Genomic DNA, 25096 nt, shown 5'->3' with positions numbered 1-25096 from the left:
GGACTCTTTCGTACGATAAACGCCAGCAAATTACGGGTGTGTCGCCTCGGCGCTTTTAGTTGACCGTACGAAAACGCGACCGTGTTTTTTTTTTTCGTTTTTTTTTTCTTTTTTTTTTAAATCAGGAAGCAAAACTAGTCAAGTCGCGCCGGGACTTTAGACAGTTATTTTGATCCTGTGTGGAGCACTGAGCCAGGATAACACATTACAAGCTACTAATTTCATTTTGCGTCAAGTTTTGTGTTGACTCCTCCATGGTCTCTATAGGCAACAGTTGCCTTTTATCATCGCCCAATCTTTCCCACCGCCTGAATTTGCTCTGATGTATCGGCCATTAAACGAAGGCGGCGCACATTAATACCCCTGTCACACGGACAGTTTCGATCCTCATTGAACTCGATCTGCATTCAACTCAATGCAGATCGAGGTTGTCACACAGCAACTTTCAAGTGCAATCGAGCTCGAGCCTGCTTGACTTCAAGCTGCTTCTTTATGCACTCTTGAGATTTCAAGCACACTCGAAAGAGGCCATCGGCACCCTCATCATAAGTGAGCTCTAAAGCGCACACGAGGAAAATTTCTCAATGCTCATTGAAAACGCCCGTGTAGCACGGGACGCTTCAATTCTTGAAAACCTCAATGCAGATCGAATTCAATGAGGATCGAAAGTGAACTTGTGACAGAGGTATAAGGTTGTCGTGCATAGTTCCATTCTCAATTTCGGTCCCCTTTTTTTCCTCATCCCCGCATCTCATCCTCTCTCACATATCTAATCTTTTCCTCACCTCACATCTCACTATATACCTTGGGTCGTAGGTCAGGGTCAGCAAACCATCGTGGCAATACTGCCTTTTTAAGCAGGGCTGGGCCACTGCAGTGAATGCTTAATAAAATATTATTGCTGTTTTTATTATTGTTCATTAAGAGTGATGACGTACGTTCGTCGTTTTAGCGGGCACATACACGTATGTGGACGACTGTGCACCATATACCTCGGCAAAGTCGGGAATGCCCGCGCTCGGCTCACTAACACAATTTTGGTCAGCTTGCGGGTTCACTCAAATCTAATCTAATATATATTCACACATGCTCGGGATCACCGAAATTGCGAAATTACTCAGACTCACAATTACCTCACTCGATCTGCCTCACGATTCATCTAGTCATTGTTACGATTCGATTAGGAGTATCTGCTGGGCTCATATATGCACATCTCGACAAGCAACTCACAGTGGAATCACGACTCATTTTTAGCTCACTCATCTCGAATCACGACTCATCTGGACTCATTGATTTATTTCGACTCGAATGATTTAATTGGACTCACTCACTGAGTTGAGCAATTTCCCAAGTCCACGACCCCCAATTAAGTCCTAAGGCTCATGATCGACGGAGGCAATACTTTTCTAGAAGGCCTCGTTTTTTTTTTTTTTTTTTTTTTGCGCGTGTGACTGTTTGAACGTTTTTATTTCGTGTAAGTGAAGCACCACGCCTGGTGTTATACTTTGTTATTAAATACAATCAAATTTTAATAAGTCTATATAGGTTGCCGGAACAAAAAGTCCGAAAAGGTTATGTTGCATACGTGGCAAGATATTCATTGTGTGAAAGTGCATAAAAAGTTGTGCGGGTTTGAGCATGACTTGAACCTAGTAATACAGCGAAAGCTGTAAGTGCTGATTAGCCTCTTTAGCACCGGCTTTTCAATCAGCGTTTTTTTTTTTTTGTAATTGTTATTTAAATTAGGTTTTAGGGAAAAGAAGGCCTTATACTTTTGAGTGGACGTCATGGAATTGTGGACACCTACACTAGGGTTAAGATGAATTTTCATATTTCTTCTTGTATATTGTAGATTGGTGCTGTGCGATGTCAGCGCACGTTAAAGATCCCCAGGTGGTCGAAATTACTCCGTAGCCCTCTACTACGGCTCCTCTTTCTCTCTTTCCACTTGCCCTCCCACCTTCCTCCCTTCCCCTACAGCGCAGTTGCGGTGTCCACAGAAAACAAGTGAGACAGTTACTGCGCCTTTCTCTTCCTACAAATAATAAAAGAAATCAGCCTAAAAAAAAAGGAAAGGCGCAGTATCTGTCAGACTTGAGAGAAGGAAGATGGGAGTGGAAGTGAAGAGAAAGAGATCCCGTAGCGGAAGGCAGTGGAATAATTTGGCCACCTCATGGTTCTTTAAAGTGTGCGGACATCGCAAAACCCAGGACTGCATCTTCGTTTTTAATTTTTCAGATGACCTTGACCTAATTAAGTTCGGGTGTCCACGATTTCGTGGTATTCACCCAAATGTATACAGCGCCTTCCTTCTTTTCCCCAATTATATATTCTTATTATTATCGGGAAATTAAGGAAGGCGCAGTATACATTTGTGTGAACACCACGAAATCATGGGCCCCGCCGGGGTGGGTGCCGGAGTTCCCGGGTTCGAACCCGACCGCGGCGGCTGCGTTTCGATGGAGGCGAAACGAAGTGGCGTCCGTGTGCTGTGCGATGTCAGCGCACGTTAAAGATCCCCAGGTGGTCGAAATTACTCCGTAGCCCTCCACTACGGCTCCTCTTTCTCTCTTTCCACTTTCATTCCCACCTTCCTCCCTTCCCTTACGGTGCGGTTCGGGTGTCCACTGAGCAAGTGTGACAGTTACTGCGCCTTTCCCTTCCTGTGAACCAATTTAACTTTTTAACGAAATCATGGACGCCCACACCTAATTAGGTCAGGTAACATGGAGGGCAAATTTAATGTCACACAAAGACCTGTTACACCTAGCAAGCCTTCGCTTCCATTGTAAATTTGTTCATAAGAATTAAATTAATATAATAATACAATAATTGGTTCACAGGAAGGGAAAGGCGCAGGTTATCTGCCAGACCATATTTTTCTGTCGACACCTGGACCGCATCATAAGGGGAGGTATGACGTTGGGAGTGAAAATGAAAAGAGACAAAGAGGAGCCGTAGTGGAGGACTAGGGAGTAATTTCGACCACCTACGGATTTTTATACGTGTGACAGTGCAGAGCGCACGGCCGCCTTTTGCATACATTGAAACGCAGCCGCTGGCGGTCGGGATCGCGAATTCCCCTTTGGCGGCTGCGTTTCGGTGGAGTCTCTCCACCGAACCGCAGCCGCCAAAGGGGAAGGCGGCGCGTTCGTGTGCTGTGCGATGTCAACGCACGTATCCCCAGGTGATCGAATTGGAAAGCCGCGTATATCTGTCAAGGCAGCTGAACACCGGCGCGCTACGCTGGCGGCCCGAAAAGCTGGCGTAGTGAAACTTTCGCTTCAAAAACGTCAGGGAGTGCGCATGCAGGAGGCGGCGCACAGAATTATCTCTACCGGTCACCGAAATATGTAGGTACGCAAGCGGCCTTTGTCGCGGCTATGTAAAATCCCCCCCCCCCCCCCCCCCTCGAGAAAAAAAAAAAAAAGGCGCACACCGTCGTCAAGAAAACACAGATCATGATCTGAGCCTGAGCCCGCGCTATCAACTTATTAAGATCGCGATCTGAATTCGAGTCCGACGCCTCACTCACGACTCAGACCATGAACTGAACGTGAGGCCGCAGACACATACAATATTCAGATTATGATCTGAATGCGCGTACGTCCGCGTATGCCAAACCATATTCCGTAGGCGCACTGGAGCAGACAGCGCTCTCAGCGAGTTAAACGGCGATTAATTGTTGCGGAAAGGTCTCTCTGAACGCAACCTGAAGGTAACATACACTCACTGTAAACGGCGATTGTTACTGAAAGGCGTCTGTGAACGCAACCTAAAGTTAACACGCACTCACTGAAGGCAGGAAATAATTACGGTGAAGGCAATTGCAAAAAAAAAAAAAAAAAAAAAAAAAGCTATTCAAAAGAATTAAAACACAGGAGTCGAACAGATGTTTCAGTGGCATCAGTACAGAGAGGTGGTTGGTGTTAATCAAGTGCGCCACAAGAACTTTGTTTTTTTTATTGCCTGGTCTTGACATGAGAACAAAATCAACAAAAATCAGTCAAATGCTATTTACAGACGCTATTCACTTATGACACACTAAAATTCACGCATACACAACAAAGGCTCTCTAGTGGCGCTAAAGCTAGTGCGCCACAAAAACGACGTTGAATAAATGTGTTGAACGAACGACGAGAACAATGCCATGTAAATGCTTTCCTAATCATTTAATATCCACTATTTGTCGACAGGTGACGCTGCTCAGAAGAGAGTGGTGGAAGACAGTGCGCCGCCGATCGGTGGCAGCTATTGATTGTGTGTGTGCGTGTGTGTAACTGCGTAACTCAGTGTATGCGTAACTGTGCAACTGTGGTGTGTGTTTGCACTCTGGCTGAGTACCGTGTGAGTGTCCACCCGATTCAAAGGGTATGGCGGCATGGCCACAAGTTTATCATCATCATCAACGCCAGAGCGTCGTCTGCTCAAATGCTACTACGGCATTTTTTTTTTAACCTCTTGTTCCCGCTACATATAAAAATAATAGGCATGATAAAGTATAATCCGAATTTAGCTTTATAATGGCAGCTAAAAATCACGGAAACCATGCATACCAAGGACCAAGGAGTTTCTGCGCGCCACCATCCACGAATCAACGTGACGGAACGAATTCAATCCAATCCCCATCCGTAGTTTTCATCATTGTTTGTTTGGTTGTGTTGCTGTCGTATTTGCCCTTCCCTTGTTTATCGCTTTGTCTTTTGCGTGGTCTCATCTCTACTGCGAGTGTTTTCAGTGCGTGGTATAGTGCATTGTCCTGTTTTGTGCAGTATTTTAGTGAGTGTTTAGTGTGTGTACTGAGTGCACTGCAGTGCGCCGTGACTGACATCGTAGACGGGTGGTTGTGTTGGTGGCCGGAGTTCGCAAGCTGGTTTAAGCTTTTGTGACTGCAGAGCAAGCGGAAATCATGAGCAAGTGGGAAAAATACCGGCGATTGCAGCGAGAGGTCAATGACTTTTTTCGTGACATTTCAAATGACGGAAATGGACCAGAAACATCCACTATGCGCGAGGCTACCGGCCGTGACATTGAACCGGCTGACCGTTCAGGCGCACGCGTAGACTTCCAGAGAAGCCCATATCTGGCAGAGCAGTCTGCTCAGGACTATGATGATAAAAGTTCTGGCTCAGTAAGCACCTCTGAGAACTTCTCCGAAGACTCTGCCGAAGAACGTGCCGTGGTCGCTGAAGAGCTGAGAGATTCGGATGCTGCTAGTGACGTTTCTGGCCCAGAAGCAAGTGGCTCATGTGTCAACGTTCGCGACGAACTGAGGGAAATTGCTCTCAAACACTCGTTGACGCACTCGGCCATCAATGATCTCTGTTTACTTTTCCAGAGGCTTGGTCATCCAGTGCCAAGTGACGCAAGGACTCTGCTGAAGACAGAGAGAAAGGCAAACGTGCAAAGAAATGTCGTATATTTTGACTTAAAACCACAAATTGAAAGCCGCGTGAGATTAGGCCTCCGCCCGCAACAGAGCCACAGCATCGAACTTCATGTGAATATAGATGGTCTTCCTATCTTCAAAAGTTCTTCTGTCAGCTTTTGGGTTGTGCTATGTCGTGTGTCAAACTGTGTACACAACCGACCATTTGTCGTTGCTGTTCACTGTGACAAAAAAAAGCCAACTAACATTGAGGACTTTCTGCGGCCCTTTATTGATGAAGTGAAGGACCTAGAGGTGGCAGGAATAGATGTTCATGGAACACATTACAGCATCTCCGTAACTGCCATAATATGTGATGCGCCAGCTAGGTCGTATACCAAATGCATAAAAGGGCACATGGGATTTTATGGTTGCGATCGCTGTAGTCAAAAAGGTGAACGATTTGACCGTCGGCAGACATTTCCGATATGCGTTGCCTTTCAGCACAGAACCGATGACTCATTTCGAGCTATGGCAGACCCTGGCCACCACCATGGAGTGAGTCCACTTACTGAACTCCGCATTGACATGGTAAAACAGTTTCCTATTGATTATATGCATTCAGTGTGTTTAGGAGTTGTCCGCAAGCTCTTGCACACATGGATATCAGGACCTTTGCCCCATCGTCTCGGAGCACAACAAAGAAGAATGTTGAGCGCAAGATTGGAGGCGAGTAAACTGCCTACTGAATTTGCTCGGCAACCAAGGTCTCTCGACGAGCTGGAGAGGTGGAAGGCCGTTGAATTTAGGGCATTCTTGCTTTACATTGGTCCTGTTTTGTTGCGTGACCTGCTGCAAAAAGACTGCTACCAGCACTTCCTCTGTTTACATGTTGCCATACGCATTTTGCTGCACGAAGTGCTGTGCATTGAAATGAACAGCTACGCTTCACGGCTCCTTCAGTACTTTGCTCAGCAAGCAGCCTCGCTTTATGGTCCACATTTCTTAGTTTATAATGTGCATATGATGTGCCACATTGCAGATGACTGCCTTTTGTATGGCCCACTGGACAGAGTTAGTGCATTTCCTTTTGAGAACAGTTTGGGCCAGCTAAAAGCACTTCTCAGAACAAACAGCAAGCCACTTGAACAGGTCAGTCGCAGGCTCTCTGAGCTGGCCCATTCCTCAATAGAACCCCCACAATGTGTGCTGCCAACAGGTGTCTCATCACTGAAAACTGGTGTTGAGAAAGACTCATGCTGTCTGCTTAAAAATGACCACATTGTAAATGTGACAGAAATAACACCCGAGTTCATCTTTGGCCATCAACATATTCAGGTTGGAAGTTTTTACACGATCCCCACATCTTCTGAAAAGCTGCAGATTTTTCGCACTAAAGGAGTGTCGCGTGAACTGAAGAAGTGGCCTGCAGAATTTTTCTGTTCTAAATGTGTGAAACTTCCATGGAAATCAGGTTTTGTAGTGTTTCCCCTCATTCACCATGCTTAAAAAATTAGGGGTGCCAAAGTTTGCACGTTATTTGGTTCCATTGAGACAAAAACTGTTATTGACTAATGATTGGCATGGGAAATGGTTCTGCCATAATTACAGGGTATTCAGTGCAACACAGACTAGCTCAGCAGTTAACTCTCTTAGAATGGTTCTGGTTTGGTTTATGGTGTTTAATGTCCCAAAGCAACTCGGGCTGACAGATGCCGTTGTGGAGGGCTTCGCAAATTTTGACCACCTTGGGTTCTTTAACCTGCACTGACATTGCACAGCACACGGACATCTTGCTTTTCGCCTTTATGCGACCACCACAGCTGGGATTCGATTGCACATCCTTGGGCACAGTAGCCGAGCGGCATAACCACTGCACCACCACGGTGGGGTAAAACTCGTTACTTGTAAAAATGTGAAGAATGTAAAGCAAGTCTACTAAAGAAGGATATTGTGACATATATGCCCTGCATTGCTGGACGTTAAAGAAGACAACAATCAGCAACAGTGACACAGAAGAAGACAAAGTGATAGCAACGTTTGGTGCTAGAAGAAGGTTGACGCTGCTGTGCTTCTGTGCTTTGTGTGCTGCGTCATCCTGGACTAACCTTCGTGCACTAACCTTGCCACGTATCGTCTTGGTGGAGGTGACTAAAGATCCCCGTGTGCACACATAAATCCATTCAAGCAGCCGAAAGCTGGATTTGCGCAGTGGCCGCCACCTACCTGGGATCACAATGTCAACAACGGCCACTATGACCTCTGAGGCAGCTCCTACCACCGCAACAACATCGGCGCAGCCACTCATCCTCACAAAACTCCGCCACCCTCCCATCTTCAATGGCAAAGACAAGACGGATGTTGACGACTGGCTGGATGAATACGAGCGATGCAGCAGGAACAATCACTGGGACGCGACCATCATGCTGGCCAATCTGATTTTCTATTTGAAGGGAACCGCTCGCACGGGGTTCCAAAATCACGAGCATGAGCTGGTGACCTGGGAAGTTTGCATGCAAAAGCTTCACGACTTGTTCGGGAAGCCCATTGGACGGGCTCTTGCAGCCAAAACCGAACTTTCGTCTCGCGCCCTATCCACCACGGAGTCCTACCTGGCCTACATTCAAGACGTGCTCACGTTGTGTCACAAAAGGTAGGGCATATCCTCAAGGGCATCGCAGATGACGCGTTCAACATCCTCTTCTGCATGGATTGCTCTACCGTCTAGTCGGTGCTTCAAGTTTGCCGAAAATTCGAGCAGGCTAAACAACGACGCCTGGTACATCGCTTTGAGCGCCTTCCGAACACGGCAGCTACATCATCCTGCAATGATCTGGCTCCTCTGTAACAGCCTTCTCGGATCGTCAGGCGAGAACTCGAGGCCTTAGCTCCTGCACCACTCCCATCTCCAGTGCCCGACACTGTGGCCATGATACAGGCTGTTGTCCGCCAGGAACTTGCCAACGTCGGTCTTTCCTCCAACCCCGTACCGCCCTCGTCACCATCGCATCCTGTTCCTGTAGTGGCTGCTGCAACCACTAGCCAAGCTCCCCCACGTCGCTACGTTAGTGGCAATCCTGCAGAGTGGCGCACCTCAGATGACAGGCCAATTTGTTTTATTTGCTGTCGAGCCAGCCACACTTCACATTATTGCCGCAGTCGCACCTTCCCCACCCCTCGTTCTTATTACAACGCTGACCGACGGTACTACTACGGACCTCGACGCTTCCCTGCCCAACCTGAACAGCTCCGCCCCGCATATGATGGACCTGGACACTTCTCTCCTCACCCAGATGAACCTCACACCGAAGCCGTCTCAAGTGTCCGTCACTCCAGCCGGTCTCCATCTCCACGGTCTCATCGATCTCGTTCACCGCTGCCTCGTTGCAACTCCTCCCCAACATACGCCGGCGCCTACTCGGGAAACTAGGGAGTGCAGCGCCCAGGAGTGACGCTGCATTACCGACCCGGACTGTCAACTCAGAACTGACCCTTTCACCCAGATGTAACCTCATTGAAATTTTTGTGGACGGAGTCTCAGTTTCTGCCCTTACTGACACTGGCGCCCACATTTCCGTCCTCAGTTCCTCGCTCCGTGAATGCCTCAACAAAGTCCTCACACCCACTTCCTCATTTATAGTTCGTGTTGCTGATGGCAACACAGCTACTGTGATTGGTATGTGTACTGTGAAAATTACCATTGCCAACCGCCATATTTCTGTGCTATTTACAGTCCTCACCAAGTGCCCTCACGACGTTATATTAGGACTCGACTTTTTAACTGCATATTCCGCACTCATTGACTGTTCTTCTCGACTGCTTCATCTGGACTTTGCCACTCTTTCCTGACAAACAGGTCTCTGATATTTCAACGCTCCGGCTCCGCTCCTCTACATTTACTCGTCTGCCACCAGAAGCTGCAGTGTATGTGCTCATGTCGCCTTTCCCCTCCATTCCTTATGGCGACTACGTTGTTTGCCCCATAACCGACGTGACACTGCAGCGTAGAATCGCTCTCCCTCATAACATCGTGCACGTAGAAAATAACAACGCTTATATTCCAGTCTTGAACTTTTACCTTTTTGTGCACATTCTTCCTGAGGGCATTGCTCTCGCCGAACTGACCCCACTGTCTGACGTCACAGTTGCCGCTCTTTTACCTGACCCTACTGCTAAAGTGTCGACACGACCTGCACCGTCCCCACCTCCGGAGGCCCGCATATCAGGAATGCTTGCACCTAACTTGCGCCCTGACCGTGCTACAGCACTTACGAGTCTTCTGAATTCGTTCAGCGATATTTTTTATTTTGGTGATAAAACGTCCCTTGTTACACATTGTATCGATACCGGAGACGCTCGCCCAATTCACAGAAGACATTATCAAGTTGCCATTTCTGAACGACGAGTCATACAAGATGAAGTGGACAAGATGTTAGCAAAAAACATTCTAGAGCCTTCGAGCAGTCCCTGGGCGTCGCCTGTCGTGCTTGTTAAAAAAAAGGACAATACCTGGAGATTCTGCGTTGATTACCGACACCTCAGCAAAATTATAAAGAAAGACGTTTACCCGCTCCCCAGGATAGACGATGCCCTTGACTGCTTGCACGGTGCCAGCTATTTCTCTTCCATTGATTTTTGTTCCGGTTATTGGCAGATCGCAGTTGACGAATGGGACCGAGAGAAGACCGCCTTCGTCACTCCCGATGGCCTGTGTCAATTCAAGGTGATGCCTTTCGGCTTGTGCAATGCGCTCGAAACATTCGAGCGCATGATGGACTCTCTCCTGCGCGGCTTGAAGTGGACGACGTGCTTGTGCTATCTTGATGACGTCATTGTATTTTCTTCTACATTCGAGAGCCATCTCCATTGCCTTGATGCCATTCTTGGCGTCTTCCGAAGAGCTGGCCTTCAGCTGAACTCGAAGAAATGTGGCTTCGGCCGACATGAACTCAAGGTGCTCGGTCACGTGATCGACGCCCGTGGCGTTCAACCCGATCCAGACAAAATATGTGCTGTAAGTGCATTTCCTACACCTCGTTGTACCAGTGACGTGAGTAGTTTTCTTGGGCTTTGCTCCTATTTTCGGCGGTTTGTACCCAACTTTGCGGAGACGGCTCGTCCACTCACCAATCTTTTGAACAACGACGCTCCATTTTGCTGGGACCAAGAACAATCCCAAGCCTTTTCTGCGCTCATTGCAGCCCTCACCAACCCGCCCGTCCTGGCACACTTCAATCCTTCGGCACCAACAGAGGTACGCACCGACGCCAGTGGTCACGGTATTGGTGCCATACTTGTCCAACAGCAGATGGGTCGCACTCGTGACATATATGCCCTGCATTGCTGGACGTTAACGAAGACAACAATCAGCAACAGTGACACAGAAGAAGACAAAGTGGTAGCAACGTTTGGTGCTAGAAGGAGGTTGACGCTGCTGTGCTTATGTGCTTTGTGTGCGGCGTCATCCTGGACTAACCTTCGTGCACTAACCTTGCCACGTATCAATATAAATGTTCTGATCGCTTGTTTTATAGCTCATTGGGGCTTAGCATGCAAAAATGTGATATTTATGTGTAGCACTGTCCATTTGCCAGCATTTGAAGCTAGTGTGACAAATGTGTCCCACTGTCACATAAGCTATTAATGCCATTGTAGTTGGCAGTTATTTTTATTTACTTTCCTGCACAATGCCAGCAACTAAAGCTTTATTGTACCACTCTAGGGAACTACTTTCCTGCAAGATATGTGTCGGAGTGACCAAGAAGATTTTGCATTTTTGTCTTTTATGTTTATAAGATTGGTGCTTTAGTGGGTTGATTGCAATACGGCCTGTGTGTTTATTTCAGAGTTGTGTACAATTTTCGGGCGCACATTGCTTGTTTCTGCACTTGGTGTGACACAAATTTACTGTGTGTTGTTTTCATTTTTGTTTTGATATATATTTTTCTATGTTTTGTGTGATTTGGGTTGTGTGCTTTGTGTCCTGCCTGCTTTTTTTCCTTTGTTTTGGCCAACACTGTTGAGCCCACTTATATCTAACCTAATGGTCACACTGATTATATTCTTTATACCTGATGTTAGTTGCGGTCTTTCCATATTGCAGCAAAATAGTCAGACAGATGTGGACTCTATTTCATTAGAAACAGTCCACCATTAACAGAACTTTGTTTTCAAAAGAGGCTTTATCACATAGCCACGTGATCCTCACCAAAACCCTTACAGTCAGCAAGCTGCTTTCCATGCATATATAACCATGTTTGGAATTTGGCAGCCAGTGGCAAACCAGTCTTCTCAACATTGTCTTCATGAGATTCAGCTGGAGCCCATAAAATGCTCATCCTTTGTGTTCGTGAGTGAATGGCTCTAGTTTTGCATCATTGTCCACTTAGTCTTCTAAGCAATATTTTGTGAAGCCAGCAGTGCATCAATGCTAATAATTTCTTCAGTGAGATTATGTGGGCATTCAGCAATATTATCTGTCATTTCCAAGCCTGTAAAAAGCCTGCCGAGTAGAAGTAGTTTGTGATACACAATATAACCAGGTTTGTTTGTACTTCTTGAAAGGCATCTTGCAGATGTTATGGCTGAGACATTGCTATATAGTCTGTCAGATGCTATCAGTATTCACTGATATGTTGCCTGTAAGGCACTTCAGTGCATAACTGACTCCCATGTGTGATGATTGATCTTGCATGTTGCATTCAGTGGAACTAGGTCATGGTCACTGATGTCGGGGAAGCAAGCAAGTGGTGCACCGTACCGTTGTCAAGAGAAAGTAATTGTGTTGTTCTTTGTTTGGCAGTAGAACTCGGTGAATCACTTGGCAAAAAAGTTGCTGGTCATTCCAATCCTCATTTAAATTTACATTGATACTTGCTGCAGGACTGAGGACAAAAGGTTGCTTACCATCCAAGGCTGCATTGCTTGTAGAGCATAAAGGGCATAACAGCACCACGAACCACAACTGCTAGTCGCGGCCATGTGTGTTCTTGCACTAGATGGCAATTCAAAGCTTGCTGTCCTTTATAGCATCACGAGTATCATATTCACAGGCATACATTTTTGCCTGGCACATATATTAAAATAGTTTAACCTAGACTACATATGTCCCGAATTTAATATTGCCTCTACGGTTACCAAAAGTCTGTTTGATTTGACTGCACTCGCACTAGTACCATAAAACTTTTTACTGCTATGTTGGCCCAGGTACTTATCACGCAAGCTATCCAGACTAGCTGTGCTTCCGGCGTCACTGATTTTTTTTCTCCATGACATCACCCTGCTTCATGACGCTCCCCGTCAGCTGCTTAAAGATTGAGGCCCGTTTCATTTGTAAAGTTGTTAAGACTTGCTCTGGTCATGCTCTACCCACCATAATTTCACAATGGCATGTCATCCCAGATGAATGGCCTTACTGAGCACCTTAACTGGATGCTTACGTACATGCTGTCCATGTGTGTTTCTGACCACCATCATGGCTGGAATGTCATTTGCCTTTTGTCACATTTACGTACAATTCGTCCCATCAAGTTACAACCGGCTACTTGCCTCTTTATCTCCTCTTGGCCGTGACCCCCAGCTGCTTTTGGCGGTTTGCTGCCTGCTGAAGACCATGACTGCCGTCAAGCTTCCGATGCCTTAGTATGCGCCGACGTCGCCCGAAAGATTGCTCGGGATCGTCTCATGGCTTTGCAGATGGCCAAAAAATTCCATTACAACCATCATTATCGAGATGTTCACTACCCACGAGAAACTCATGCCTCATTACATGGGTCCCTACCCCGTCTTGCAGCAACTGAGTGATGTGGCCTACAAGATTACATCCATCTCCTATGCCCGATTCCCCTGCATCACGTACATAAATTGTTCATGTGGCCTGTCTTAAGCACAACTATTCCCGCACCTCTGTTTAGCAAGCACCGGGACTGTGCTTGTTGTGCGGGGGAGGGGGTTGTGTTACGGATGTAGCCGAGCTATTGCTAGACGACAAGAATGTTTGGACGCTGTGTAGAAAAGCGATGCTGAAGTTGGAGCTGGTGTGTTGGTATGCACTGATTTTCGGGAGATGTTCCCGACTTTGAAGTATGACACTTGCCGTTTGGGAACGCTCCGTAACATGTGCTGAAATCCTACTGTGAAGGAGGCTCGGGTTTACAGTACGACTCCTAACGCTACAGGCCGCATGCAGCTGCCAACATCCTCCTTTCAAAAAGGGACAGCTACCTATATTTTTTAGCTTGAGAGAGTGCACATTAACAACTGGTGCCATAGGTGTCTGCAAGGGGTCCCCCCCCCCCCCCCCCCTTATCCTCTTCCTTTCAAGCCACCACTTCCATTCTTGCTTTGTTTTTTCCTGCGGAAGTCAGTAACAAGAAACTTTCTGAAATGTTTATTTCGTCCCCAACGGCATGAAATACGGGTGGGGGAATGTTTATGCCCCGTTCCCCTATGCAGTTGGTTTGCCCCCCCCTCGATTCATACAAAATTTTGCCGACACCCATGACAGGTGCTGTATTAAATTGGCATTTTGCAGAATAAATACAGAAGTGCAGCATGCGCATACTGCACCATTCAAAGGAATGTAAATGAGGTGCACTTCTTGAACAGGCACAACTAGGGTAGACGATTTGAACAGACTATGCTTTTTTTCAGAAGTGAGAGATTGGGTGTCGAGGTATTGAAGAAACACTCTTTGATCCCTGATGTTGTTAGAAGTGAAATTGTTTACTCTGAGGAGGAGGGAATATGGCAGTGCACTACCTGACTGGTGTGGTCATACATGAGGTGCACCACCGTTGCCTTGACACAATTTGGTGGTAACTCTGTCCACATTCATCATAACTGAGCATTGATTATAAGTGGGCTCGACTATATATACTGTATTTTGTTTCTTGTTTTCATGTATTTTTGATATGAATTGCGTAGTGACTAATTGTATTGCTTCCAGTTTTTTTTCTTTTTGCTCTCCTCTCTGGAAGAGGCAGGCCTCAATTGTTCCTTTTCTGGTGGTGATAGCCAGCCTGTTATTTTATTCTTATGTCTGCTGTAATGACCTCTAACCAAGAAATAATGTTTATTATTAATGCCCCAAACAATGTTTTGGCAGCCAGATGGTTTTGTTATATTTGTTACACTTCAGAAAAGTGTTAATTACAGCTTTTTTTGTGAAGCTGAACAATTTGTGCCCTTATACTGTACTTATACTTGTATGGCTGTGAAGAAAAGTTGTCCAGCTTTCCACGCATAAGTTACGCATAATGTGAAACATTTTTTGCACAGTGGATTGTTTACTTGGTGCACATAGTTCTTGAATAAACAATTTAGGTTTTCCTTGCCGTATATATTTCTTTAGTTTCAGCTTACTATTTTGTCATCTTCGTGCTGATTATATTCTCATAAAGTGCTGAATGCTTAAATTAAGTAGTATGCTTTACCAACAGTATTTTAGTTTTGCTTTTTATTATTTAGCACATACAAGAGTGCATTACTTTTATGAGTGATATGACAGACTTGCAAGATAATACAAAACATTGACAAAGTGAATGCTCAGTTCTACACAGAAAAAAAAAGGTGTTTCACATTAAAGGATGCAGACTTAGACGAGGTACTGAAAACTGCAGCCTGTGACCTATGGCATGGTGTATTAGCAAAAAAAATCAGTGCAGCTTTAAAGAACACTATTCAATGTTCTTCTCTAATGCATCAAAGTATTTACTCATATTACAATTTTTACATATTTGGACTATTGCTGAAGGCTAATAGGTGCCAGTCCATGAATACGGGCAGATGCTTCACTGCAACTAAGTTTTTTTAAATGATTTATTGGCAACAAATTTACAAGATGATAACCACCTCGTTTAAGCATACATGTTTGTGAACGGAGCTGGGCAGTACAGCATCATTGTATACGTGCCAAGCTATGCACAGAAGAAAAAATATTCAAAAGCAGCAGTTGTATACAATAATAGAGTTGCTTTTTAAAGTATCACTTTGCTCCTCTAATCACTGGCTGGATCTTGTAAATTACCAGAAAAAGGCCTCTGTTCAAATATTTTTCTGCCCTGTGGAAGCACCTGCATGATTTAAGTGGCTTCTATTCTCTTGTCAGCTACCTGCTCATCATAACACACCATTGGTTTTAATTTACATGTGCTGTGTGTCTTACCTGCATACTTTTCATAAACTTATATGATATCACTTCTAGGAAGCTTCTTTTAGCCCTCATTTAATGCCAACATCACTGCTGAACCTCCTGCTTAGCCCTGTACTTTTGTATGTTTTGAAGGGCTACCTACAAAATATATAGTTTGCATATATATCTCACTTTCTTCAGCACATTTACTGGAACCACCCTGTCCTCTTAATTGATTGAGATATAAGATGCACTGGCTATAACACAATTTCAATCAAGAGTGCTCAATATGTATATATATATATATATATATATAGAAAGAATAGGCATGATAAAGTGCAATCTGAATTTAGTTTTATAATGATAGCTAAAAACCACGGAAACCATGCATAGCAAGAAAGAGTGACATTGAGTTTGTTCTATGTTACTGCTGCTTGCAGTAAAATTATCCACACAGACATCCCACATTCCTCCCTCCAAACCAGCTGAAGTAAATTTGTGTGCGGACAGCCCTATTTGCATTTGTTGTGGTTTATTTTTTAGTGCCGGGTGAAAATTTTATTGACACTGATAACAATACATGCAGCTTACCCCATGTTTGATGTAAAAAGAGATGTCTTCTTGGTAAGCCCTATATGGGCTTGGTAATAATTCTCCCAAAGACTCTGCCCTCAAATACCCGACTAGGGACCGATGTGGGAAGAATGCAGGCATACAGCTTTTCAGCCCCACTACACCCGATGTAGGTCCAACAGCAGTTTTGTGTGGGCAGCCTCACTTGGGCTTGGCAGGCTTTTTGCCCACATTTCGATTCAATCTGCCCTCAAGCGCCCAACTAGGGACTAATGTGGGAAGCATGCGGGCATATAACTTTCCAGCCCTTCTACGCCCTATGTCGGTCCAACAGCAGCTTTGTGTGGGCAGCCTCATTTAGGCTTGCCAACGTGTTTTCTACATCGAGCCCAGATTTACATTGCACAACAGGGCTGCATGCCAGCATAACTGAGGTAGGTCTAAGAGCAGTTTTGGGTAGGCAGCCCCATTTGGGCTTGCCCAAATAGTACCGGCAAAATGCCCACATTTTGGTTCAGTCTGCCCTCAAGTATGCGACAAAGGACCGATGTGGGTAGCATGCAGGCTTGCATGCTTGCCAGCCCCATCACAGCCGGTGAGGGACCAACGGTGGTTCTGTGTGGGCTACCTTACTTGGGCTTTCCAGCATGGAGCCCACATCTGCTTCTTATCTGCCCTCAAGAAGCCTGCAAGGGACCGATGCAGACTTGATGGGGGCATGCGGACTTGGTTAGCCCTTGCAATACCTACGTGGGACCCATGTAGAATGAACAGGGGCCAGCCCAATTTGGGCTTGCCCACATGCTCTCCACAGGGGTCCAACAGGGGTTTTAGGCGGGCTGGCCCTGCCCCTTTTGCCCATAAAGGACCCGCAAGGGCCCGACATTTTGTGCTGCCTGGGTATATATATATATATATATATATTGCACATGTAGCAGGCCTTGCCTGCACGTCCATGCTACATTAGATCAAAGGAAGGATATATTTTATGCACAGTTCAGCCTAGGGAAAGGAAAAAAAAGGGGGAGAGAAAGAAAAAAAAAAGGGGGGGGGGCTCTCTTTGCCAATGGATCCCTAAATATCAACGAGAACACTTCACATTATACAATACTGTATCATCTGGAGCTTTTCGTTGCACTGAACTACCTCCATAATCCATTTCATGTGAAACTCATGTCATTAAAGAAAGAAAAATAACAAGAAGTAGCGCTGTTCTTCGACAGCCGACCACACCGTCGACGCGTTAGCAGACGATGTGAATGTGTGATTTTCTTGTTATATTCCCTCAACAAACGTATACCAGTTACAGTGTGTCAAATTCAATAAATAGTCGCTATAAATTTTAGAAACACCGCCTATGTAAGTATTTACAAGCTCATTATGAGAGTGGCCAAGTAACAGACAACTTCTACCACAGGGATAGGGATAGGGGACCCGCCGCAGCGCCAATTGTGACGTCATGAAGGGGGAGAAGCGGTTAACTACTCCAGACGGCCCACCTACTCATCTCTCCTCTACCCCGCCGGGGTGGCGGAGTGGTTACGGCGCTCGACTACTGTTCCCAAGGACGCGGGATCGAATCCCGGCCTCTGCGGCCGCTTTTCTATGGAAGCGAAAAGCAAGGCGCCCGTGTGCTGTGCTATGTCAGTGGACGTTAAAGGACTCCAGGTGGTCTAAATTTCCGGAGTCCTCCACGTCTCTCATAGCCTGAGTTCCTTTGGGACGTTAAACCCCACAAACCGAACCAAAGCAATAATCTCTCATCTAGCCACAGTACCACCACTGCCTCCGCCTCGCCGGTCTCCTTGCAGCGCCCACGCTTAACGTCATGCTCCGCTATGCAGCCTCACTACGTATGATCCAGGCCCTCTCTGCGGCGCCGCCGCTCCTCGTGATCATCTGCCCACCGCGCGATAAGAATGTAACCAGCGGCGCGTGCGCTCGCTAGATAGAAGCGCAATGTATGAAGGAGCGGACGGAGAGAGCACGTGCTGTGAGCGACATCAGCGGAGGCAATGCGAAGAAGCGTCGACGGACCCAGAAGTCATCACATGGCACAAGGTCGCTCGTCAATACGCGAATGAAACAAGGAAGGCTAAGCGAACGTAGGAGACGCCTGAGGCACATCAGGAGCGGAAAGAACGTCTCGCAAAGTGGCGGCGCCAAGCCTAGAATCGGCGAAGATGCCGAGTCGCTGCCGAACGACAAGTAGACCCTCCAACAGTATAGCAAGATGTCGAAACGGCGAAGTCGCTTCAGAAGACTGATTATACCAATCGGAAGTTGTATTTTAATTTGGCATCGCATCCTCACGTTCAGGCACCCCAATGGGGAACCGCCATCGAACTTGTGGACTAAAGATAGACCATGAGGTCTAGATACTGTATATTCAAAATTGAGACAACGGCAAACTGCCTTACTGACCACCGATCGGTCTTTCTATGTATAAAGCCTAACAATGAATAAACATGTCCTTTACACGCATCGAAAACCCCGAGGTGTCTATACTGCTTAACCTGTGCAGCCTAACATATCGAATAACCAAGTTTAACCATTCCAAACTCTGCATTTTGCTTAGTATATCATGGCCTAGCTAAGCTAAGGAACTGCAACGTTTTTTTTAATACTTTCTTGAGCCCTCTGGATGCTGAGTTTCTGTATGAACTACATAAATAGAAAATGAAGACTACATTTGGGCGACATCGCGAAGGTACGGCCATATATTGCTATTTTCCGGTTTCTAGTCGAATGATTTATATTTATTGAGAAATTATTATGTAATCTAAAAACATCATTTTAGCCTCAAGGTCGTTCTGAAAGTACTCCCGCTCACTTTTAACTGTGTACTAAATTTATGACGTATTATGCTTCAAAAATGTTACCCTGTTTGCAGGTTCTGTTCTACATATATGTATTACGTCCTCCCTTTAAGCTCCAGTATATCCAGTAAAGTCTGTGTTTTAAATGAAGTCCACGAAAAAAAAAAAAAGAGCAATACCTGTGCTTACGGAGGTGACGACGTATATTATCCTCTGAAGCAAAGAATGCAAACGGCATAAACGTTTCTTAACGAATCGCAGAACAGTTCGCTTAGTCCGTCGACTTAAAGGGAAGCTGCACCGGTTTTAGAATTTGATGCGCTTCAGAGGATCGAATCTGCAGGGTTTGTATGTTAAGTATACGAAATATTTTGGCTTTAGCTTTTGAAATAGTGACGTAATCGTCGATTAAAGTTGCTATCCCGTTCAGGCTTCTCCGCAGTGCACAGCGCTGGAGGGGGGATAGCAGACGACAGGCGGTAGTGACGTCAAGGACGGCGTCTACCTCTCTTCCGCTTCTATTGCCCGAGCAGGCCGTGCATCACCTGTCGCTTGCAGGCTACGCAGTGCAACCTTTTTCTTGTCTCGCGCTTGTTTTCTTCTTGCGAACGTTACCGCAAACTTTTTCAGTGCATCTTGCACCGTTCTTCACGAAAAGAACGACCATGCCGTGGTTCTGCGCAGCCTATGGCTGCACGAACACTGGCGGCCGAAAGGATGTCGTGTTTCATAAATTCCCAAAGGAGCGCAAGCTATCGGCGCTTTGGGTTGCCGCGGTCAAGAGGAAGGATTTCAAGCCAACAAAATCGTCGGTGATCTGCTCAGATCATTTTCGCGACAGTGACTATCACCAAAGCTTGTCGTTGATGCGATCTTTTGGGATACCGATCAAATCTGCGCGATTGAAAACCGGTGCTGTGCCTTCTGTCTTCGCACACAAGAGCACCTCTCCGCCTCCAAGAGCTGCTTTCGCAAAAAGAAGAAAACTCGAGATAAGAGGTCCAATACATCATATTGCTCTTCTGTTCTGTTTACGTTTTTGTTCTGTGGGGCAGGTGGGTGGCCGGGCAGATGAAGGCACAGATGAAAGTAAAACTATTCAGCATTGGCGCCCGCTGACGCGGCTGGAAAACTGTGAGAGAGTAGGACGTTTTTTTTTTTTTTTTTTTTTTTTTCATGATTAGGCTATGGGTGCGATGCGGAGAGTCATCACACTGCTGAATCGACGAATGGAAAGGCAGCCCTTATTTGCTCATGAAAAGTTTTGTTCAGGAAAACGAGCAGCTTTGGACCTCTATACGTTTTTGCACTTGGCGATCCGATTCTGCTTGCACATGCCAAGTATGAACTTTTTAAAATGAAAGTCAGAAACCTATGTCATAAAGGAGAACGCACATCCTAAACTCGCCTCTGCTTTGTTAAATTAAGTTTCTTTTGTCATGTTTATATCTTATGGCCAATATCTTATTTTCAGGTTCTTGGAGAGCTCCTGGGAAATTCAACTACACCAATTAAGAAAAGAAATCAAGGCAGCATGATGTCTATGGTCGAAGTCGCGATGTTAAGCGCAGCTAAATGAAGTGTGCTAAACTCGCGACATGGCAGTGCGTGACTGCCGATAGCTGTCCTAGCGTTTCGGTATTTTTACCGGCGTTCTAAATGGGATTACGCGCGCGCAGCAAGGTAGCGGCCTGGCTTCTCGTCGATACCGTGCTCCCGCGTTAATTTGCTAAATCCCGCCAGATTAAAATGTATACGTACTCGAGGTTGCGGGAGCTGAGAGCATGACTTTTGCTGCTCTTGCTGACATATAAATGACTAAATTCACGCAACAAAACTGGGGCGACGGCTCGTCTGGATGATTCATTTGTTTAAAATCGTCACATCAAGCGCATTGACGTGACACTGCTTCGTTCGAGTCTGGCAGAAAATTTAGGGCACGAGTAACGCAGATATGTTCAATTGAGAGCGGATCACAGGCGCATACAGCAGTGCAGCGCAGCGGTACTTACCAGTGTGAATTTCCCATGCGGGGAAAGGTTAGCGCTGTCTCCTCTCTCGTCATGTCGCCGCTGCCGCCAGTGTCACTTTGTTCCGAAGCCGCCGCTGGTTCGAACAAGTACGGCTCAATATCATATTCCCCTGAGCAGCGTGATCGTTGCATGTTCAGCAGCATACATCCATAGAAAAACACGTGCGTGCATGTACAATCGCTTGGACCGCCGCTACCACTGAATGGCACGCCGTCATTGACGTCACGGTGCGCTTGACCAATCACAGGCAAGAGCGCCACTTTCAAAACGCCCCACGGCGTTAGTGCACGTTTTTCTGATTAAAAAGTAGTTTGCGGTCACTTATGACTAAATTTAACATCGTATTCGTGTTCAGGGGGTCGTAAACTGTATATCTGTATTCCGAACTCTTTCTTTTTAAAAAGTGATGCAGCTGCCCTTTAAGTATTACATCCACGACACCGCAAACCGTGTTTTTTAAAAAAGGTGCATCTCTAATACGGCCCTGAGACTTCTACTCTCCCTGCCACGATGGCTGAGTTATTACTGTGCGACTGCTGAATCCATGAAAGCGGAAAGAAATCTCGGCCCCAGTTGATGCTCTTCAATGGATGCCAAAGGCGAGAAGCCCGTGTTCAGTGCGCTCTCCGTGGAAATTAAGGAACTTCCCCCGGTCTAAATTTCCAGAATCCTCCACTACGGTGGCCTTCATAGCCAGATCCGCTTTTGGGCGTTAAAGCGTACAAAGCAAGCTACTAGTGTCTGGTGGCAATAGTCCTACCAGTCATTCAAATAACCCCCATTAGTCAATATTATCAATATTTGTAAGGTTGATGTCAAACGAGGTAACTATACTACAGCGAAGCTGCTAAATCGTATAATATTTGAACATTTTGTATTCAAATTGACGTAAAAGCGCGTGGTTTTACGAGCTGTTTCTCCTGAAATCCAAAAAGCAGCCGAAAGTAATAACTAGATAATCTTGTCGAGAAAAAAAAAAAGGTTTCCGCAGAAGACATTCTCTTAGAATTCCATATACATTTATTTCAGATATAAATAGGTGAATTCACGATGACTTGATGAGGCCGTATTGTTTCTGAAAAGGAAAGTAAATGTAGTTTAAAATATGAATATATGCATGATGTTTGTACATGTCGCCGAGGAATGATCACTTCTCTACATGAGCTCAGGAATAGTAATTCTCAGTTAGCAGGCGTGGCTCTTGCGGTTTTTCACAAACTAGCAGCTGAAAAGGCACCCACAAAATGGGAACACCGTCACTTCTTTCGTTTTAGCTTTCAAAAGAAGCCTTAAGCTAGCGTGATTTCGACTGCTTTTTACGACGTAAACTTTGAGTACACAATCTTAAGGCTATTACGCGAAGACGGCATTAAAGTCCGACTTGCAAGTTTATTAGGTAGATAGTTTTAAGTCCAGCGGAAAATGAATTTTTGTGGCATCCATTTAACTGCGTACCAGGCAGCAACTATTACTGCAAGCCCTGCATGAAAATATGCTTTCTCCTTCCTTTCAGTCAATATCTCAGAGCCCCGATGTCCAGAGTACTTATGCCTGGTTAACATTCCTCCATATAATTCAATTGCATCAATTTCATTCTCAACTACTGGTAATTGGACTTCGTATGATGCTCTGCAGTTGGGCAAAAATATAGTTCCTTGAAAGAAACGTTTTGTAATAAAACCACTTCCCTACTAATAAATATGCGTTTGTAACGTAAAAGCATAATCGTAAATATTTGCAACCATGATGTCCAACATTGTTGCACCTAAAGAAACCGACAGTCAGGGAAGTGAGGAGCATCCTCGTCTACGCTAAAATAATTTCTCTGAAGCCCTTCGGATGCAGGTAAACTAGTGTCAATGACTACGGCACCTGATAGCACTGAAAATGTTTCTCTCATTATGGGAGAAGAAGCAATTCGTCATATATTGTAAATTATGAATCCCGACCTGTTTCTTAGAGACAAAAAAGTTAATAAAACTCAACGAATATCAAATACCGCTCCTTTTAATACAGCGTAATGTCGTACTGGATCGTTCCCTCTTTGCCAGGTCACGTTGTCTCTGATATTGCCTGTCGACCGCGAAAGCCACAGTATTTTGTTTAGTATTTTGTTAGCAAAAGGTTAATTCTGTTAGAAAGTACCTTATATCGAGCATCAGAATTGTTGTGCGATTGAAATGTGCATTTTAACACTTTACCCCGTCCCAATTATCCGCCTTTTTTTCAGGTTTCAAAGTAATCCAATAAATGAACTGTAACTAAATCAACCATTTGTGCCTTCTGCATCGCGATCTGAATAAACCTAATATTAAAGTTTAGGTGTTGCATTAAGGAGATGGTTGGAAGCATCAGGGTACGCGGGAATATGAAGCGAAATTTTTGTTCGGCTATGAGAAACATCCCCAGACACCGTTTTCAGACACAAACACATTTTCGGTCCGGCACCCTCCTGCTAAAGCAACATCGGCGCTACAGATTTGATTAAAAGCTTAACTGAAGTTATTTTTAGCGCATACACATTTTTATTTAAAGCCACCGCACAAATAATGTTTCTGAACGACTTGTTCTATAACTGTGCAGTGTCTTGCAAGTAAGTGTGGGAAGCAATAAAGAATTGTTAAAATGTTCCCGCTATAATATACTTACACTTCTTGCGGAGAAGAGCTCCGTAGTGGTAGGGAGTGCCGAGGCCATAGCCGTAGTTCAGACCGTAAGATCCAAGGCCATAGCCGTAACCGTAGTCGCCAGCTCCATAGCCGAAGGTGCCAATACCATAGCCGTAGACTGGGGCAGCAGAGTAGTAGGAAGAGATGGCTGGAGCAGCGTGGGCGACGGTAGCAATGGCTGGGGCAGCGTGTATGGCGGTGGCGATTGGGGCAGCGTGGGCAACGGTGGAGATAGCTGGGGCAGCGTGGATGGCAGTGGAGATAGCTGGGGCAGCGTGGGCAACGGTGGCGATAGCCGGGGCAGCAGCGTAGGTGGCCAAAGCTGGGGCAGCGTGGGAAACGGTGGCTACAGCTGGAGCCGCATGGTAAGACGCGATGGCTGGGGCAGCGTGGGTGACGGTGGCAACAGTGTGGGCGGCGCCCAAGCCGATGCCATAACCGCCGGCTCCGACGAAAGCGGTCGCGAAGGCACCAGAGGCAAGGGCCAGGACGATGCAAGCACGAATCTGCACACCGGAGCGAATTCGATTATGTATAGTGGAGAAGTATATGTTTCATGTTTAACCTGAAAAGCGCATAAAAACACACAGCAAACGACAACAGCAAAAGACGAACACACGAGCGCTTGTTCGTGTGTTTTTATGCGCTGTTCAGGTTTAACATGTATAACCAACTCGCTGAGACGCAGCGTAATGGCTGCGTTTTGAGCTATATGTTGAAACAAGCTTCCTATTTAGGTGCCCAAATAGAGCCGGTATTACTGCTATGACAGTGGATGCTAGTCACCTATTGGAGAATTCAAAATATTCGCGTGACATCCACAAATGTCTCCTAAAATTACTGGTAGTGGGTTTATGCGTACATTGTAATAGTTCTACCTTCTCTAGTATCTGAATGTTATTTTAGCGCTTGCTGGCACTAATAATACGATGCTCGGGGAATATAAATATCGTATTTGTCAAAATTTATCCTGTGCGCTATGAATTCAGCCAAGAAATTGTTATGCGTCAGTCATCGATTTTCTGGACAAATCTCTCAACTGATCTCCTCCTGTTGTGCTTCTCTATGAAACGCCGATGTTGTATAACCAAGGTAACCAAAACTGTCAGTATTTTAATGTATTCTCAGATGGGTGGACTAAGTAGCACCCACAACTTTGAAGAGAAAGCACATGGAGCAACAAGCATTAGTATTTTATTTTTTTTTTTAATAATCGTATACCTTTTTCTTAAAGATTAGCCACAAAATACCGCGTTCACCACGATACCCTCTTACACTGAAATAAACAGGAAAAGTGCGAATACCCCCCGGTTGAGAAAAAATCCTGAAAGGTACGTATTGCCATGTTTACGCACCGACAAAAATCTAAGTCTAGAAAGAAATGTGGGCAGCACGCATGGAATGACGTCTTACCATGTTGGGTTAGGAGCTGCGGTTGAATCAACTGCGGCCGGCAGAGAGTTTTCAATCTCCTTTTATACAAAGCTACCGATGCTAGAAAC

The 25096-nt window shown here is 45.6% G+C and overlaps 1 protein-coding gene across 1 annotated transcript; it reads right to left on the bottom strand.

Annotated features, from left to right (window-relative positions):
• Window positions 1-21920: 21920 nt before the first annotated feature.
• Window positions 21921-25096, bottom strand: LOC146196362 (uncharacterized). Its single transcript, XM_084598183.1, has 3 exons — window positions 25008-25096; window positions 23575-24100; window positions 21921-22000 (listed from the first exon to the last, which is right to left on the bottom strand). Coding segments are annotated over exons 1-3 (531 nt in total). The 5' UTR covers window positions 25011-25096; the 3' UTR covers window positions 21921-21998.

Source organism: Amblyomma maculatum, chromosome 3, assembly GCF_055883805.1.
Source record: "Amblyomma maculatum isolate TAMU_Amacu chromosome 3, ASM5588380v1, whole genome shotgun sequence".
Taxonomy (NCBI): Eukaryota; Metazoa; Arthropoda; class Arachnida; order Ixodida; family Ixodidae; genus Amblyomma; species Amblyomma maculatum.
Note: the sequence above shows the minus strand (reverse complement) of the source record. Positions and strands in the feature narration are given on the sequence as shown.